Source organism: Drosophila grimshawi, unplaced genomic scaffold (assembly GCF_018153295.1).
Source record: "Drosophila grimshawi isolate 15287-2541.00 unplaced genomic scaffold, ASM1815329v1 contig_1369, whole genome shotgun sequence".
In the NCBI taxonomy this organism is placed as follows: domain Eukaryota; kingdom Metazoa; phylum Arthropoda; class Insecta; order Diptera; family Drosophilidae; genus Drosophila; species Drosophila grimshawi.
Window position 1 is genome coordinate 3227070 of NW_025062891.1, and position 20121 is coordinate 3247190.

Genomic DNA, 20121 nt, shown 5'->3' on the forward strand with positions numbered 1-20121 from the left:
AAATTTTTCCGTATTTACTTCAAATAATAGCAATTAAATCAAACTGAAAATCTCAAGTACACGGTCCTATTGCTATAATGCATAATATAATGAACTTCTTATCAGACAATTTGCTGAACAGAACAACTGAACTTCCTGAATAATAATTGCTATAAAATAGTAATTTGTTTTGTAAGTGTTTAGTGTAATTCAGTATCGCGCTAAGTGCCAACAGTTAAAATCGCGCATTTAAAAATTTATTTATCTAAATCTAAAAGTATTATGGAAGAGCAAAATTATATTATTGTGTTTATCCTAATTTTAGTTATTCCGTGGTCCTTGCAAGCCACAGGAAACGTTTCCACTACTAAGAAAAAGGAACCAATAGTGCATCAACCAAATAGTACACAAATACAAATTCCAATTGCAAATCAAACAGTTACGCCAAAGCCAAAGTTGGCAGAATTTAAAATAGATGCACACAAGACAATCAGCATTAGTAAAGATGATCTCAATGATCTGCTGGACGTTTATATGGATAAATTGGCCGAAAATGCAGCGACCATTCAGCAAAAAGACAACGCAATTAATCGATTGCAATCCAAGGATAAAATCGATGACGATCAGCTTAAGCAATTTGAGGAACTATCTACAGTATGTAAAGCACAAAATGTATCTATGGGACTGATTTTAACCGAAAAAGACGAACAGATCAAGAGTTTGCAATTAAATAGCAGCATTTATGAAACGCGATTAAGAAGAAAACAACATTTGCTGACATTGTATAAAAAACAAAATGCATCTAATGCAGCAACGATAAGCGAACTGAGAGCTAAAATAAAAGCTTTGGAATATAGGATCAGGGAGAGAAAAGATGATTTGCTTGCCGATTGGGAGGCGGCTACAAATAGTTGCTTGCCCTATGGCAAATCCTTGGGTATCCACTTGATACAGCTGCCAGATTTTCGACCATTTCTCGTGCCCTGCGATGGTCTGTCTGCAGCTGGTGCCGGGTGGACGGTTATCCAGCGACGCTACGATGGATCTGTTGACTTCTATCGTAACTGGGATGGTTATCGCAAGGGATTTGGTAAACTTAATGGCGAGTTCTTTCTGGGCTTGGAGAAACTGCACAGATTGACCACATTTCAACCCCATGAACTTTATGTATCGTTACGTTTGTTCAATGGCACAAAACGATTTGCTTTGTACGATGACTTTGTTATTGGCAGCGAGAAGGAGGGCTATGAGATGAAATTGCTAGGTCATTATCATGGCAATGCGAGTGATGCAATGCGTACACATGATAAGATGAAATTCTCCACATACGACAGAGACCACGATGAGTTCACTCATATCAACTGTGCTGCATATCATCATGGTGCTTGGTGGTATGATTTTTGTTCCCGCAGGTAGGTCAACGGTTTATCTAACTGGTAATATCATATATTTAATATTCATTCCACTTTTCTAGTAATCTCAATGGCAAATACTTTAAAAGACAAACGGATAATGCCGAGGGCATTTTTTGGGATCGCTGGTACAGCTTCAAATCTTTGAAGTCTGTCCAGATGCTTATACGGCCAAAGAGCGCCAAGTTTAATTAATCCATGAAAAGGAACTATCAATTAATGTTAATAAAAGAAATATATTTCATACAATTTTGTATTGTGGATCAGTTGTCAATTTGCCGCCGTTTGTTTGATAATTATCTCGGCTGAGAAATAAGCCACCCAAAACATTTTGTAGCGTCTAATATTTCTACGCCCATTATTTCTCATTATTCTGTTTCTGCTACAGTGTAAATTTTATTTTTATGTCTAGCTTATAATTTTGGATTGTTAAATTTGATGGCATTGTGTTTGTCAGAAGTCATTTGAACAATTAATATTCCATTTTCTTGTAATAAATAAGCGAAATCCAATTCAGTTTATGTATCGTTCTAAAGAAAAGAACAAACGGAAATTGGCGCACTAAATGTATATACAACTTTATTAATATATAACATTCATTTATGTATTTTTATATCTATATTTGGATCAAATACTTGAAGTCGTGGGTTTGAATTCCCAGCAATGATATATGTTTAAAGTTTAATTTTGTTTTATATTAATATATGTTGTAAATATATAATATGTATATATGAAACTGGCAGAATAAGGCAGCTCTTAAACACGTCTGTATTTAAAATATGAGCTAGCTGCGATTTTAAAATTTGTATATATAGATCAAGCTTAAAATCTATAAATTGACTTTATATATTTTTATAAATTAAATAACAGTAAATTTGAATTATTATATATATATATATATATATATATATATATATAAATATATAGATTATGTGTATTTTGCACTTAACAATGTTGAGATCGTTAATCTAAAAGACCTTAAGCGTTGACAAATAAGTAAATATATGCTTTATGGATAAAGAGCGGATTATATTTACAAGCCCATTAAAAAATGTATTTAAATGTGATTTTTTTTTTTGGAAACCTAATGCTCTCAACTATCATTAGGGTAATTTACAACATCCACTTATTAATAGAAAATTAAGCGTTTGATTAGCGATTAGGCACAAAGTACTTTCGACTGGTGGGTAATTAAGTAAATGTTGATATATATATATATATATATATATATATAGACGATATGATAAGTACACAGGTTACAAGTAAGTAGCTCAAATAAACCTAATTCTATTTAATTGTTTTGTAAATATCGATGGCGATAGATTATTATTTGTTGGCTGATCTAATCTACGTCTCCTCCTCCTCCTCCTCATCGACATTCACCTCTAGCTCCTCCTCCAATTGCCGGGGCTGCTGTTGCTGCTGCTCCGAATTGTGTTCACGCTTCCGATGCCAGCGTAAACTGGCGAATTGTGCAAAACGCTTGCCGCAAGTGGCACACTTGTACTTCTTAACCGCCAAATGCAGTTCCGTGTGCTTCTTGAGGTTGCCATAGGTGGTAAAGGTCTTGCCGCAGACGGTGCACAAATGCTTGCGTATATTCAAGTGGGCATTCATGTGATCGGTGAAGCGATTCTTCTCATAGAAACCCTTATCGCAGATGGGGCAATGAAACGTGGACTGATTGAGATGCGTGCGCCGATGAATATCGAAGAAGGACCACGTCTTGAAGGACTTGCCGCACAGATCACAGATATAGGGACGCTCCCCGGTATGGGTGCGCATATGTATGGCCACCTCGGTAGAGGTAGCGAATCTCTTGTCGCATTGTTCGCACGCATAGGGAAAGTCCCGACGATGTCGACGGATATGCACCGTTAGATTGCATGGCATTTGGAATCCCTTGCCGCACAGGGTGCATATAAATGGCTGGGTACCATCGTGAGCCGCACGATGCACCTTGTACTGATCACAGGTCTTGATCAGCTCTCCGCACACATCACAGCGAAAGGGGCCGAGATTCGGTTCGAGAAATTGACCCAATTTCGCGTGCAGCAACGGAATACTGCTCGAGCCGGAGGCATTCGTAAGAATTTTACGCTTTTGTGCCGAGTAATCCTTGCGCAGCTCGAACAGCGTCTTTTCAAGCTGCGCAGGAGTATATGAGCATTGAAATGTTGTGTTGAGCTCCTCGAGCATTTGACCCAAAGCCTGACTGCGATAGGCATTTGAGCGAAAATCGGGATGATCCACATCCCACAGAGCTGGATAGTTGCGATAGATCTCCACAAACTGCAGCTGATCGTCGGGGGTGTCAAAGCTAATGCAGCTGGCATTGATGAACTTAGTCCTTTGAATGGTTTCCACGACGCCCTTCTTCTGCAGGTAAACAATAAAAGTTGTTAGCCTTTTAGCATTTTATCTCTAAATTCTTCTTTGAATTACCTTGCTTATCTTGTTGAAGATCTGCTCCTGCAGTATCTTGTGAAGAAACTCCAGATCATCGTAACACCAAAGCTTTGGCAGATAGAGACCCTTGTGCTTGATCACCATGCGCAGTTCCTTGCGATAACGAGTCCGCAACTTTTGTATCTCCTTGAAACACTCCTCGCCGCTCAACTCATAGTTGAGCTCCTCGCACAGCTCCGCCGAGATCTCCCGATACAGCTCCTTCTTGGAGCAATTGTTGTAGTCAAAATGTTGCGGATTCCACAAACTCTCCTGTCGCCGGAAACTGTCAATGATGAAGCTGAGCACCTCACGATATTGAGCCGATTTGGTCGTGGATTCATTATCACTCGATTTCTCGCTCTCTGTAGACTCGCTCTATTTATTTGAGATAAATGTAGGTAGAATGAATATTCATTTGTTAAATATAAAAAAAAAATAAAATCATAAATGGAAATTAAGTATTTAAAAATATATTTTTCTTCCGATTAGTTTTAAAATTATTCTTAATATTTCAAACTATATTGAAGATGCAATAAATTGATTTGAAATGCCATAAGTTCAATTTGGAAAATCAGTGTTTCAAAACTGGGTATAAAAAACTTATATTTTTCTTCTGATTGGTTTTGAATTGATTTTAAAAATTCTTTAAAAGTTCGTAAAGGATGCTTCTTTCACCGATTAGCCGACAAATGATTTTCCCTATCGAATAGAAAGTTTGAAAACTTTGAAAATATTTGAACAGAAGTTTTCACCACAATCGGAAGCTCAAGACATATACCCAACTTTGTCAATTAACTTAAGCGGCAAATAACTTTGGCATTGCATGTGGCATTGTGGCATTGTGGCATTGTGGCATTGTGGCTTACCTTTGCCTCCCGTTCGGCCCGCTTGTGCTCGATGACGCCACGCAAGAAGTGCATTTTTTCAAAGTACCAGAGTCGCGACTTGTACTTGCCACCCAGCGAGTTCAGTTTGCTGAGCTCGCGACGATAGCGACCACGTAGCTCCTTGAGCACCGCAAAGATTTCGGGACCAGTTAGGGGCATCTGGAAGACGGCCTGAAGTGGTGCCGCCAATTCACCGTAGACGCTTCGCTTGGCATTGTATTTGTAGTCGGGATGTTTTGGATTCCAGAGTTTCTCGTTGCGCTCATAGGCCACCAGTAGGGAGCAAACAAACTCTCGATTCCGCTCCAGTTCGCGACGCGTGCGCTGAAGTTGAAGAAGATGCAAACAGTTATGAAGGGGTTGGTGGAGGAATAGCAGGTCACCATTTGTGATTGCATAAGTGGGCTGTTGTATAGGGTATTCTACATTTGCCATAACGTGTGAAACGCATAACAGCTTCGTTAAAGAGCAAATATATACACTCTTGATCAGCACCAATAACCCAGTCGCTAAATATTCATCTGTTCTATGTGCGAACTAGTCACTTATTTTTAGAGCCAAGACTAAGCATGAAATACAATCGTATTTTATTGTATGTGTGAATATATAAATATGTCCATATCAGACCACTATATCATGTTGCATAAACTCAGCAGTTACAAGTGCTACAATAGCTCAAACAATTATTAATATCATTCTACAATATCATTTAGCTGCCAAGTGAGGAATGTTCACAATGATCTGCAAGGGTATTTAAGCATCGGCATGCCGATGCCAGCTGCATTTCTCTTTGTTGATTTTGTTATTATTGTGTTTGGTTGCTCACCAACTTCATGTCGACGCTGCTCGCAACGCTGCTGGTTGGCGAGGTGGGGGGCAGCGGCGTTGGCGGCGTCGCTGGCGGTGTTAGTTCCAGCACATTCTCCTCCTCCAGTTGCTGTTGTAATTGTAGTTGCAATTGTTGTTGCTGCTGTTGTTGTTCTTGCTGTTGTTCTTGTTGCTGTTGCTGTTGCTGTTGCCGTTGCTGCGTTTGTTCTTCTCCATCAGTAGTTGTGGCAGTTTGCTTTTCCGCGTCGCGAAGCTTGCGCTGCATTGCCTGCAAAAGCGAAAAAATCATTCGCATAAGTAAATACATTATTGTTTCTCATAGCTTTGCACACCAGTTCTGCACTCAGAAGCACTCAGTCGATGATCGTTTTCGATAATCATGCAGAGGGTCATATAACTTTGTCGTGCAGTTTACAACTCATGATATAAAACGCCTCTGATCCCATAAAGTATATAATTATATAGTCGCGTCGACATACACATGTCCGTCTGAACTTCCAATTTATCGGTCATTAGATAGTAACTTTCAGGAACGGCCAATCTTTCCAAAGCGGAAGTTTAGATGCTCTTATTTGCCGAAACAAAAAGGCTTTCCATATTGAAATTGGACACCTTCGAGCTACCGCCTTTAAAAGTAAATGGATATTTTAATAACAAAAACTTATGCTATTGCAATTAATCATGTATATATATATATAGTATATATCATATAGTTGCCATGCGAACAATTGATTGAAAGAGTATTTCTTGTGTGAGCATTTTGTTTTCTTTACCAAACTAACCGGAACAAACTAATTAGTTACGAGTTTATATATCATCATCAGCAGTATTGGACTACCATATCATATAGCTGCCATATGAACAATTGATCGATTTTTTAAAGTTTATAATTCAGTTTTGGAGCAAGAGTGTGTAATCTTTGGTGTGCCTTAGTCATTCTTGCTTGTTTGTACACTGCGTATACAGAAAAGGGAAAGTCCCCGCAACCCCCTCATATATCTTGTGGTAGAAGTGAGCAAATATCAGCGGCTATTGGCCTTTGGAATTCTTCACCCTCGTCATCGGCAACGCTTATCGCTCACTGCACAAAGTTACAGCTACATATACAACTACATATATATATATATATATATATATATATATATATATATATATTTATATATATCTTAATGTATACACATTCATACAGATCTAGACATATAAATCTATTGTTGTTTTGGATTTCCTGAAGCTCAAGTTCCCTGAAAATTGTCGTATTTAAAATAAGACATATATATATATATATATATATATATATATATATCTGTCTACAGACTGAACTACAAACATACTTTTAAATTTACTCACACATCAATACATACATTTGTATATTTGTGCAAGCATTTGTATGTTAAGAGTTTTGCTTTGTTGTGAATGAAATCTATGAATAATTCAAGGGCACATCGCATGTGTCATATGAACGCGCTGATTCTTTTTTGTTTTTTTTTTTGTATTTTTTTAGATCAGTTGAAGGGAGTTTCGCAATACCTTTTGTTATCGGTTTTTCGCACATAATAAAAAGAAATGAGATTGTCACCCAAGAAATATATACACATTAAATGGTTGAAAAAAAGAACAAAACCCTTTAGGAATGACACAAAAACTTGGAATACTCTGTACACATAAATTCATATAATAATATTCGGATGTAGAAAAATGCACATAGCATGAACATATGTAGATATTTATGCCCCAATAAATCTAAATAGCTACGTGGGCAATTTCAGATAAGGACAAACAGTGACCAAATGGGAAAGCTGAGACTAATTAAAAGCTTTGCTGGCAAATTATTTACATATGCATTTTAATTAAATCATTAATGCAAAAGTGTGGCACGTGACCGATTTTAAAGGATTCAAAGGGCGGATTTATCAAACAAAATTAAATCACTTCATAACATTTTCAAAAGTGTACAGTGTTTTAGACATTCAAAACTAACACTCGGAAAAGTTCACGTACACTCATTGTATATTTACATATGTATATATATATATACATATATATGTGAGTGTGTATTTATATAAGAAATGTTTGCGTGTGCTGCTGTGTAATTTGGTGAATATGATGCTTCTTCAATGATTCTTCTTAACCGAGTTTCATAAAATTCTTACAGCAGAACCAAATTAACTCAAGGTTTATAAAATCAGGGAAAACAAAATCATGAATTTTAAAAAATCTACATATTTCTGGCACAAAGGGTAACTGAACTTATTATACAAAAAGTATATTTCCAAAGCACAAGGCTGTGTATTTTTAAAAACCAGAGTTTTTCTTTTCTTAAATCTAGCGTAAATTATTAGCGTAAAATTAAGGAAAAATGTATTTTTTCCAGGTTGTTGGTTTTTTTTAATGTATTTTTTTGTTACTTTTATTATTGTAGAACATGAGTATTTTACGATATTATATGTGCAAACATTTTTAATAGTTTCTAAATGTAATTTGGAGAAACTTACGGTTCTACGCTGATTTTTTTTGGGGTCTGCTTTCTCGATTGGAATGATATAAATAATTTATATTGGAAATTTATAAAAATCGATATTTACGCAACGGTAAATTGATCAATAAAATATGTGGTCCACGAGATATGATATATATATATATATATATATATATTCCAATTTTGAGTTGGGTGGACAGATAGCTAAGGTTAAATCGACTCGCTAGAATATATAATATATACCTTATGGGATCGGCGATGCTTCGTTATGTTAACTACTAACTGACACAAGTTAATTATATCTCTTTTAAAAATTTTCCATTCAACATTATCAGGTTATAAAACGTCTGATTTTAAAAACTCAAAGTCAGATGTGAAATACTTTTATTTCCTGTTACGTCAAAACAGTTTCGTTGATAAGCCAAGAGCATTTCCCTTTCTTGTTTGTAAGTTTGTATTTAGGAATTCACATATACATATGTATATATAGTTAAAATTAAGAAGAAAAAAAAACAACACTTGAATTGTAGTTCATTGATATCGAATTACAACAAAGCCAACAATTCATGTTTACAATTTAACAACAGACTGTGTATTTTGTGGTGCGCTTACTGTCTGTATTTATTGGCCAAGTTAATGCAACTCTAAATTGATAATATCGTAGGTTGTTTACATTAATTCAGAAATGCAGAATTATCTAGATTTCACTTGTTATGCTGAGTGGCTTGGGTAACACAATAGTTTTGTTTGCTTTTCTTTTGAGCCATAATCGCAAATTGAAGTTGTCGCCTGATGATTGTCTTGAATTAAAGGCGACAAGTGCCACAATTGTCGAGGCTGTTTTTTTTTGCAGTCTTGGTTTTGTGTTCGTTTTGCAATAATTGCTACGAGAATCAATAAAATTAACGATTGCCTGCACAGATAAAGAAATGGAGTACACAACATGCCTCTGAATTGCTATTCAGTTAATTTCGAGTTATTTATATGAGCTCGTTAAATACCCTTTTCAACAAACTTGCAGTCTAATAGGCTGACAATTTTAAATTGAAGCTTTCCGTCAAAACACAAAAATATAATTGAGTGCAGGTACTGTTCTTAATTAGGGTAGTCCTTGGACAACAAATTGATTGCAGGTAATTTGTCCAATCAGTGCAAAAAGGAAAAGCTAACAAAATTTCGACTGATTAATGACAGCACATTTATTTTCAGTGCCCTTGCCGGTGGACTGTCCAAACCTTGGCCTTTCTATTGACTGAGGCGCAATGGTACTTTTTAGCTAACTGAACAACTCAAGCATTTCCGACCTTGACCTCAATTAAATGTGCAAACAAAATGCAAAAGAACAACAGACAGTAACAAATTCAACAACAATAACAGCCAGTGCATATAAATGTAAAAATTCATTTAATGTCTGCGCTCTAAACTGAAATCCAAATGTCGACAACCAAAAACCCAGCCCGAAATAAACACCCCAAAAAATTAAGCGTAGCAAACTTTGCTGAAATGAAAACACAAATGGAAGTGCTGCAAGACTAAAAGATTCCCTCTATCAAAAATTATATACAAAACTCAATTAAAATTGGAAAAAAAAAATAATAATAATATTTGAAAATAAACACTATTTAATGAATTTTGAATATCCCAAGTGGATTTGAAGAACACAAGCACAAACATAAATCTAAAAATCATTTAAAAATAATCTGAAAATGTATACACAAATCTTCATTAAATACTTTAGCCAATCGGCTATTAAAGTTTTTGACTTTATTTAAAGATCCTCAGATGTTTCCAACTTTTTTATTTGCGTATATCAAGTTATTTTTATCTTTTTACTTTTTATCCTTTTTAGCACAACAAAAACAAGACATATAAATGAAATCAATGAAATTAAATTCTTAATATTGTTAACAATTATGCTATGACAACTATGTTTATATGCCCACTTTTATTTTTAATACAATTAATGTTTTTGTAGCTGGAGCAAGTCTCAACCTAGCGCTAAATAAATAAATTAAAAATGATATATTTGCCTCCTCTAACAGTCCCAAATGGGATCTTTATGACGTAATTGTGTTTTATTTGTAAGTGGATAAAAATTAAACGAAATTAATTAAATCTGACTGATTAAATTGAAATTTAAAAAGACACATAAATAAATAAAGGATATAATATTTCTGGGTGCATTAAAATGTAAAATGCTCCAACATTTATGGCAAGGACTCAGATAGAAAACGTAACCAGATTTAAAGTAAAAAGGAAGGGAGAAGAAACACCCTTAGTACACACTTATTATGGTTGCAGGGTATGCAAAAATGTATGTATTTATTTTTGCCCCTCGCCGAAAGTTCGTTCTGCGGTTTTTGACGTTGTCTGCCAGGTAGTGAAGAGAAACTGATTGCTAAGGGTGGGGCCGTACATGGGTTCTGTTGCATGCCACGTTTACAATATGTATACACAATATATGTATATATATCTATATACATTTATTGGTAGTTGCCGCAAATGGTTTAGCAGCTGTTTGTTGTTTATTTCTGCAGCGAAGGCGCGCAGTTTGTAGAGCGTGCCAAACAATGGCAGAAAAACACTCAGACAGAAACGATGACGTTCGCGATGTGCTCCTAGTTTCAGTGCCCCTCCTCCAAGGGCTCCATTTGCTAAATATTGGGTGTGGTATGTATTTTGTGGCATGGCATGGCGCCATTTTAGGGGGCTTGACCGCTGCCCACTATTGATGGAAATGGGGGCTCTCTCTGCGTCATGGCGGCGTCTGTTTACTGAACACGCAATTGAAATAATTGATCCAGTTAACAAAATTGCATAAAAATTCAATAAAAAAGCACTCACAACAACAACAGCAAACAAAACAAGAGCAACAACTGCCTGCTCGAGTCTCGAGCGAATTGAAACCCGATCGCAGAACCATTTATCGAGTTAGGTTTTTATTTATAGGGTATAATAATTTATTCGTAAAGTTTGTAACGCATTGTAGGAGATGTTTCCGAAACTATGCGTATTCCTGATTAGCCAAGTCGATAAGGCTAACTATTACCCAAAGATCGTGATTCAAATTGGCATCGGTATTTCTGCTGCATGCAATACATTTGTCAGAGAGGGCTGTATCCGAGCAAGTAATAAGTTGTCCTAACCAAACTCTCAAATTATGCATGTTATTATGCTCCTAATTATCAATATCGTATCACCATATCATATAGCTTTCATAGCAAATTTAGTTATCGGTGGGTTGACTCCGATCTGCAAGGGAATATAATCTTCGGCGTGCCTTAGGTTGTCGTTATTAGTCTTGTTTCTATTGTGTTTATGCATATGGTCTCTCTAATGGAAAGGGGTCGAAACTTGTTAGAGCTGTGTAGGGCAGCGTAGGGCAGGGAATTGATTTGTGGAGGGAGAGACAGAAAATCACAAAAGTGTTGGGCAACACTAGAAATATAAATGGACCAACAAATACACTTATGAATGTAATATTATTTTAGAAGCAAGAAGAACCAAATCGGTTCAGTTTTGACAAAGTTATGGCTGTGGAAAATTTCCACGCAGCGATTTTTTATGGTAACATTTTTACCTCTTCTTGTCACGTCAAGTGACAATATTATAAACTCCACTGCAAGGGTATAAAAATGCTATGCAATAAAAGTGAAATAGCTGGAGATGACCTCGTTTCCACAATTAATAATGTAACATTCGAGGACACGGGAAAGTACGATAGCTGACTCAAAGGACAATTCAAAATCGAAAGCCATTTAGCACTATAATCACTCATTGGATTGTGTAACACTTTGGATTGAAAGTGTTTGTTGATAAGTGACATCCGCAGCGCAACACGCGGCGATTACAAAAACATGCACGGCGCAGGCAGGGTGAGAATGAGGGAGACGGAGTCCAAAATGGACTCATCAACCGAGCAGCTGCGTCATCGTTTTGCGACAGAGAGTCGAGTTTATTGTTAACAGTAGCTGGAGAGGAGGTATCTTTCATGCATACAGAAATGCACAGTTTGAATTGAAAATTGGCAAAATTAAAAGAAAAGTAAGAAGTGTTTCTTGCTTTCATAAATCATATTTTATATTATAAAGAAATGTATTTTTAACATGGGTAAAAAAATAGGAGTGCACAATTCAGATTCAGAATTCAGATTAATAATGTTTAATACTAATATAGGTAAAAAAAATAAGAGTAATGAAAGAATTATGTGTTGTTCACATAAAAATAAGCTGAAAATAATATCAAAAAAAATTTGAAATTAAATTTTCTTATAATAAGATGAATTACCTCTGCAATTCATTTTTCTGAGTGTACATGCTCAATTAAAAATGATTGTTTATTGCATTTGTCACTACCAGTAGCACATACATATATACATAAACATAAAAAACAGATACACATACATTCAAGTGTATGTGCGGGTAACGTAATCAATTCCTTTGATGATGACCAGTTTATGGAAGGCAGCTGGCTCTGGTTCTGGTTCTGGCTCTCGCTCTGGCTCTGGCTCCAATTTCTTATGTGCCCCACACAAATTAATCAACAGACATTTCTTTCTCAAATGCAGAGCCAATTGGCTAATTATCAGTTGGGTAAAACGTCACATACACCCTCACCCCATCGCCGCCTTCACCCGCATTCCACCCATTCAATCAGACCTCTAATTAGAACGCGTTCGCTAAGCGGAATGCGTGACTGTAAATGTGGGTGGGGTGCTGTTGTTGGTCTGGGTGTTGGCCTTAGTTTCTCATTCCGTTTTTATATGCGAGTGCAAATAAAAGATTCATGGTAATGCCATTAATACCACGTTTAATACCATTATAAAACACTGCCCCACAAAAGAAAACATCGTGGCTCTAAAACGGTGTCAAACTGTCGAGCATTGCATTGAAGAATTGAAGTTTAGGTTGATTACACAATGGATTGCTTTTTTTTAATATGAAAAAGCTCGCTGTTTGCCTCAGCTCAATTTGGGGCTTAACGAATATGTATGGAATGTTCTTGTATATAATTTTGTTAATGACTGAACACAGGGTATATGAGATATAACAAGGACTTATACTTTCAGAGTATAAAATTGCTCTGTTCGTGCGAGTTGAGTGATTTTATCACTCTAAAATTGTAGGGCAATTTTTATGCTGAGTGTAAGTCGGACTGAATCAAGTAGTTCAAAATACAAGAAAATAACATTTTTTTTTTAAAATAATATTGAGAGCAATATATAAGGTTTTGAAAACCGTAGACTTTATCAATATTGAACTTCAGCTAAATAAACCAGTTTTCATTAAAAAACTCTTATTGAGTTTATCGACTATAAAGCACCTGTCAACGTTTTGTGCCATTTTCTTTGGTCTCGACATGCGTGGCGCTTATTTGTATGCTACATAAACAAAATGGCAAAAATAATGCCATAAAAAATTATAATATGTTCACATGATAATCGCAGGCCAACCACAGCGCAAAAGGCCACAAAACATGCAAGAGTCCAAGCCATTCAATAGCTGAATAGCAGACAAATTGATACCCTAAACAAAATGGCAGAGTATGAAATGTAATATGCTTTTTTTGTGTGCAATTTCTTTTATTTCGTATTTCGTATTTTGTTTTTGTTTTATTCTTAAGTATCCTGCACAACTGCAGCGCAATTAAGTCTAATGGACTATGTGCTTTCCTTAATTATAGGGTATGAACACGATGCTCATGCCTAAACTGAAAGCCAAGGTGCCCATAAAGTAAGGTGCATATTATTAATTCCTAAGACTTTGAGACACGTGTACACAACCGACTGTCCCATTACGCGAGCCTACACTCGGAAAAATATATACCCCAGAATTTTGAAATTACGAAATTCACTCTAAGACATTATTCTTCAAATTTCAGACTTGATTTTTGTATTTTTTTTTAGGTCATTTCGGAAAGCACAATTAGGGATAATCATTACATAATTATTTTTCTGTTCTCCCTAATCCCTGCAATAAATGTTGGACCATTTTACAATTTAGTTGCCATAGATTTATCATTTTTATTTTGAATTTTAATAATTAATATTATATATTTAATTTTTTCTCAGTTTGAAAATTTAGTTTAAGATTATTATTTTTAAATAAATTTTTTAAAATTGTTGTCTGATTTTAATCCACATTAAATAAATTAATATTAATATTTATTATAAATGTTTATAAATTAGATACAATTTTTAACTTTTTTTTTACATATAAATAAACAAATAACTCTAAAGGTATTTATTTGGAAAATGTAAAATTAAATAAAAAAAATAAAATGATGTCTCTGCCAAACGATATGCTCTGTGTACGTGCCATCGATCCAAAGCGAACCGAGGATACCGCAGCACTTACACTGGCCAGAGATAATACACTAAGTATTCCTGATGCAATCAATTTCAGTCGCTAATGCGACGTTATTAACTTATTTGTGCACGTGAATGGCGCAACTTAGACTATAAGACAAAAACGAATAATTTCGCCAGTCAGTCTGTCAAAAGTCCGGCGGTAATTTAATTAGACTGCTTATAAAGATCATGACGGTAAATCACCTGATCGATCAGGTGGGTGGTTTGGTTATGGAATGCCAAAAAAAAAAAGAAAAACTGGTAGGTATCTATAAAACAAAAAAGGCAAAACTTGCTAAATAAATGTTAAATCAAACATGTTAATTATTTAATAAGTGCAACTGATAAAATATTAATTATTTGTTTTGGGTTTTTATTTAAATGAATGTTTTCACAATGATTAGCGTGCACATTAAACGATGGATTCGAACACACGCAAAAGACCTTGAGACGCAGCCATAAAAATAACGAAAAAAATACCATGTAGAGCAAGTTTAATTATCCTCTTCCTAATCTAAATCAAGACAATCAAGAATAGCTTTCACATTTGGTTTTTAATTTTAATTTTATTAGTTTGAACCAAATAGAAGTTATCGAGGGATTTATCAATATATAAGAAAATGTATATCAAATATTACAGCTCATATTGTGCTCAATTCATTTGAAAAACTTGTTATCCCAAATATATTATTAAATTAGCATGCACATTAAACGACCGATTCCACTATAGGAAGGGACCTTGAGAAAGAACAACAACGCCAACAAAAAAGACGAAAGAAATACCAGGTGGAGAAGCTTTATATATCCTCCTCATTATCAAAATCAAGATAATCAAAAATAACATTTAAATTCGTTTTGTCATTCTTATTTTTAACTTTTAAAAAAGTAGAGCATATCGAGGGAATCATCATACAGTTGCAAAACTTGTTATCACAATTAATCGTATATATCGTTAAACTCATACCGAACCAAAAAAAAAAAATTATAAAGAAAAACAGATTTATTTTTGATGACGATTAGCCGTACAGCAAACATTGTAAATTGTATTAAATTGATAAGATAACATTAGATATATGATGGTGTGTGGGTATCAAAAGTGATTTCGCTTTTGGGCGGATTACGTTCCAATTCGAATGGAATTCTTACATTATATTGGCTATCACATTGCGATTTCCACAGTTTACTTTTGTTTTTGTTTTTTTTTTTCCTTTCAGGTAAGTTGGGCAATGATTTATGAGTTCCAATCGAAACAACGTTGCGATAGGTTTTTATGACAGGTGCTCTAAATTTACCAATTTGCAGGTCTTTAAATCAACATTAAAACCTCCTTAAACCCAAAACCAGAGAACACCGTTCACCGCAGTTGGCCTTATCTACCGAGCTGTTTTCAATAGCAGACAAGCATCGACAAAAAAAACGAAGTTATTTGATTAGCCGCACACAACGGTTGCTGATAACATTCTCAAGTGGGTGAGTAAAAGATGCTCTATGTTGGATTGAATTGGGAATTGGGTATTGGATCAGAGATAGAGTTGTTTGCTCAAAGTTCGATCAAATGATCTGCTGCACGGCTCCATGGAAAATTACCTCAAGTGCTTCAAATAACGTCATTGTTGCTCATGTTGTTTTATTTGGGTCAGATTACGCATTTGAAGAGCGATCGCGATCGCGATCGAGATTTGTGATATCATAGAAAAGAATCAATTTAATTAGAGAATTTGAGAATACAATGAAAGATTTAGTTAATGTTGTGAAATTCGGTGGAGAATTAATTGCAGATAATGAAATATGCAAACAATTACGAATTTCTCTAAAATTCAACTTGTAAAATGAATAAAATAAATAATGAGCTTGTTTGCTAACTATTCGTTATATGTACTCGTCCCACTGTGCGTGTGGTGTGTATAGAAAATGTCAGCCTAATCGAAGCATAGATAATTTGCCCGGCCTGTTTACTTTCACGGTTTATAGATAATGGCAACGTCAACGCTTACAGGCAAATGCGCCCCCAGACCTACCCCGTATTGATAAAAAAAAAAAAAACGAATAAAATACAAGTGCTCCGACGTAAAAAACGAGTGCTATTAATCGTAATTGTATAGAAGTGTTTTCTTTTTCTGCTTTCTTTTTTTTTTTTTGGTGTGGCCTGTCTGGGACATAGTATCACCAATCGTATGGGTCTGTGTTCTGTTATTGTGCTGTCGATTTGGTTGTGATATCGATATTCGGTTAGGAGGTTTAAGCGATAATTCAACTTGTGTTGCATGTATAAAAATAGCAAATGCTTTGAAGTGACGATAATTCGACATGATAATATTGGAAATATTTTACATACGCACCCGTACAGCTAGAAACCTAAACAATGGTCGAATTTGTGTCAAATAATAGAATACATACATGTGAAACAAAATACCCTTATACTTTCGTCTAGCTTCAGTTCATTTACATTCTTAATAAATGTTATTAAAGTGTCCCACATGCTTGAATGCATTTTTCCGGATCACATTCGAAATTCACATTTGGCACCCGAGAATTTGATGCGCATTAAATGTATTTTCAAAATTTGTTTTCACATATGAATTCGTAAAACAAGCGTAAAGATTTTTACAACCAGCGGACATACATATAGATATATTTCTATAAATACGAGTATATATCTTTGGACATATACCATTTACGTCTATATATATAAGTATGTTTGTCCAATTTTGGCTCGAATGTGCTGTCAAGGTCGCAATTATCCAAAATTATTGGCACATGGTACATGGGCACATTATGAAAAGGCTAAAAACGCCCATATTTGCGTATCCCGCATTGTCAATGCACAGCCAGACTTCACAGCAATTGAAATATTAATTTTAGTACTTGGCCCTTTTGTGTTTTAATTGGAAAATTGTAGCTAAACTCCAATTAGACTGTTAGGCCACACTTTTCTTTATTTAGTTTTAAAGAAAAAAAATATTCAGAAATTGGTATGAAAAACAATTTTTGCATTGCTAATTTTTAAGTATATGTTATCATCTTACATGAATGGGTATTTTAATTACTTTTGAGTAAAAACTTTATTGGTATTTAGCGACGATAAGTAATTTGAAAAATAAAAGAAAATATAAACAAAAACTGTTCCAATTTTGTTGCTATCAAAACAAAACTTCCAAGTCGAAAGGCCTTTTTCCACGCATCTGCTGTTTTTATTTTGTTAGCGCATAAATTATTGTGTGTTTGCTTTGCAAAATAAAAGTTTGTTTTTGCTGTTTCTGTTGTCATGTGCATTGGTTGCTCTTGGCATCAAATATATATATAATATATACATATATCTGTATAAATTTTTCCACAAAAAATTTGTCAAAACCCAAACATGTGGAAAAGCGAAAAACTGCGTCGCATGGCCAGCAAAAGTAAAAATAGCGATCAACTTTTCGTGGGCTGATGAACTGTCTGCCGATGCCTCCGTTTAGCCGTTTAGCCACCTTTGGCCACCCCCAACTTGTGCAGCGGGTTAAGCAGGCAGCAATGGGGCTATGTGAGTAACGAGAAGATCTCAAAAGTGAGCAAAAGCTCGACTACGATATACCCTGTATGTCAAACAATTTCTTCTTATAGCCCGATTCCATTATGCCCAACATTTCTTACAAGCACATTACTAACATTTCGTGATTCCATTAACGTGTGAGTGGCAAATTTACTGCTTGACTTAAATAACACAGCTGATCAGCTTATATTTATTTGTCTATGCTAAATTAATTAATTAATCTATGCTAAAGAATATGATCAACTAGCCTCAAACAACACAATAAATAAGAAACAAATTTAAAAATGAAAAAGGTTTTAATTTCTCTTTTGCTTACAGCATTCCAATTCAATAAAAATTAAATTAAATTATAAATGTAATTTAAAAAGCTCCTAACTTTCTAGTAATATATGGTGCATATGATATTGTCTCACTTTTCATAACATTAACAAATACTCGGGGCGAATTTCTAACATTCGTAACATACTTTACGAATGTTGAATATACAGAATTTGACCGCATATGGGAAACTTTACAGGCCACAAATTTAAATCTGTTGACATTGGAGAATGTAAGAAATGTTGATAGTGACTAGGCAATTAGGCAATTAGTTTTTACTACCCAATTCAAGGAGCTAATAAAAAATAATCAATAAATTCATTTAAATGTAAATTAAAAGTTGCTAAACAACTATTCTGCTTGCTTGCAAACTTTTTTCTATTTTCCAATAACAACTTGTGGCTCAATTTGCACGGTCACTAGTCGAGCATACCATAAATGCTGCATGGAGATAGGGTATTTAAAAAAAAATAAATAAAAATGCGACACAGTTTTTAGTATTTTGTGGCATTGCCAATGTTGCCGCAAATGCGCCGTTATTTTGAAGGTCGTGTCCGGGCCAGTGTTGTTGTCGGGGCTTATTTACAAAGAGCCCAGCAACAACAACATCAGCAACAAATAACGGAAACCCCTTTTTGCATTACGGAATCGCAGGAAAAACAATGTTAAACAACGACAACATCAGCAAAATGCCAAACAGCGTAGAGGGAGGGTAGGGGCGTGGAGGAGTGGGTGGGGGAGAGGGTGGCAATGGACAGGTCAAAGAATCAACGATTAACTTACCACGCGTCGCGTCTCATAACGGTGCGGTGTGGTGAGTAGTCCCACCGAGTCCAAGGGTGTCGCTGTGTATGTGTGTGCAGGTGTATGTGGGTGTGCATAGGTGTGTTGCTGTGTGTGTGGAGAGACAATCGTTGAGTCAACATGCAGCAATTCAAATGCATCCATCGAGTGCAGCAGTCGCGGACTTCGCTGCTCATCCGTCGAGGGTGGCGGCGAGGGTGGCAATGGATTTTGCATAACATAAACATAATCAATTTCAGCTGTGGTTGCTGTTGCTGTTATTCCCGTGTTGCCAAGCTGTAATTGCCAGGCATTGTTGCTGTTGTTGCTGCTGTTGTAGTTGTTGCTTGTTGTCTGCGCAATGTTAACCAAATCCAGAGCCATGTCCATTTCCATGTCCCAAATGGGTGCAGTATTCTCATTCACATTCACATTCTCATTCCAATTGCTCGCTGTTTTTTTCAAGCGTTTATTTGTTGTGGTCAAAGGAGTAGTTCCTGCTGCTGCTCCCGTTGTGCTCGTGTCCATATTCATTATCATTAGATTTAAATCGGTTTGTGTGGTTTGCTCGATTTTCTCGTCGCTGGCAGCAGCAGCAGCGGCATTTTCATAGCGCCTTCGCATATCCTGCATGTGCTGCGTTCGTATGTGGTCGATGAAGACTGACAGCTGCAGACAAATTGCCGGACAGAATGCACAATTGAAGCCAAAACATTGGACATCGGGTGAGGTTGTAATCTCGCCACATTTGTGAAAATATGCATAGTCCTCGAGCTGCCAATGGAGAGGGGTTTCAGTTTCAATTGCCATCGGCTGCAGCGATAATACTGAGTTTGCTATTTCCACGGCCATTTCAACCAAAACATGTATCAAAAAAACACACACACTCCCTCCTTGTAAATTGGGAACACACACTCACACTTGGACGACACTGCACGCCGACTAATCGCTAGGTTCCTTATGTACTTATTTATTTAATATTTTGTTGTTGTGTCGACAACAAGAACACCAAACCAACTAAACAATCGCAACGGACGCAGACGAAGCGAGCAAGCGATCAAGTGTAAAAAGTGCGTTGCGGACCCCCCTTTGATGAGTATGCGTTG

General features: G+C 35.7%; 2 protein-coding genes across 2 annotated transcripts; one reads left to right on the top strand and one right to left on the bottom strand.

The window, feature by feature from the left end:
- Positions 1-261: 261 nt before the first annotated feature.
- On the top strand, positions 262-1944 carry LOC6561051 (ryncolin-4). Its single transcript, XM_001987196.2, has 2 exons — positions 262-1391; positions 1454-1944. The coding sequence occupies exons 1-2, from the start codon at positions 262-264 to the stop codon at positions 1584-1586; spliced, it is 1263 nt and encodes a 420-aa protein (XP_001987232.2). The 3' UTR covers positions 1587-1944.
- Positions 1945-2328: 384 nt separating this feature from the next.
- Positions 2329-19867, bottom strand: LOC6560942. Its single transcript, XM_043214273.1, has 6 exons — positions 19157-19867; positions 8646-8677; positions 5556-5709; positions 4709-5053; positions 3837-4217; positions 2329-3770 (listed from the first exon to the last, which is right to left on the bottom strand). Exons 1-6 carry the CDS (start codon positions 19865-19867, stop codon positions 2739-2741), a joined length of 2655 nt encoding a protein of 884 aa, XP_043070208.1. The 3' UTR covers positions 2329-2738.
- Positions 19868-20121: the final 254 nt, after the last annotated feature.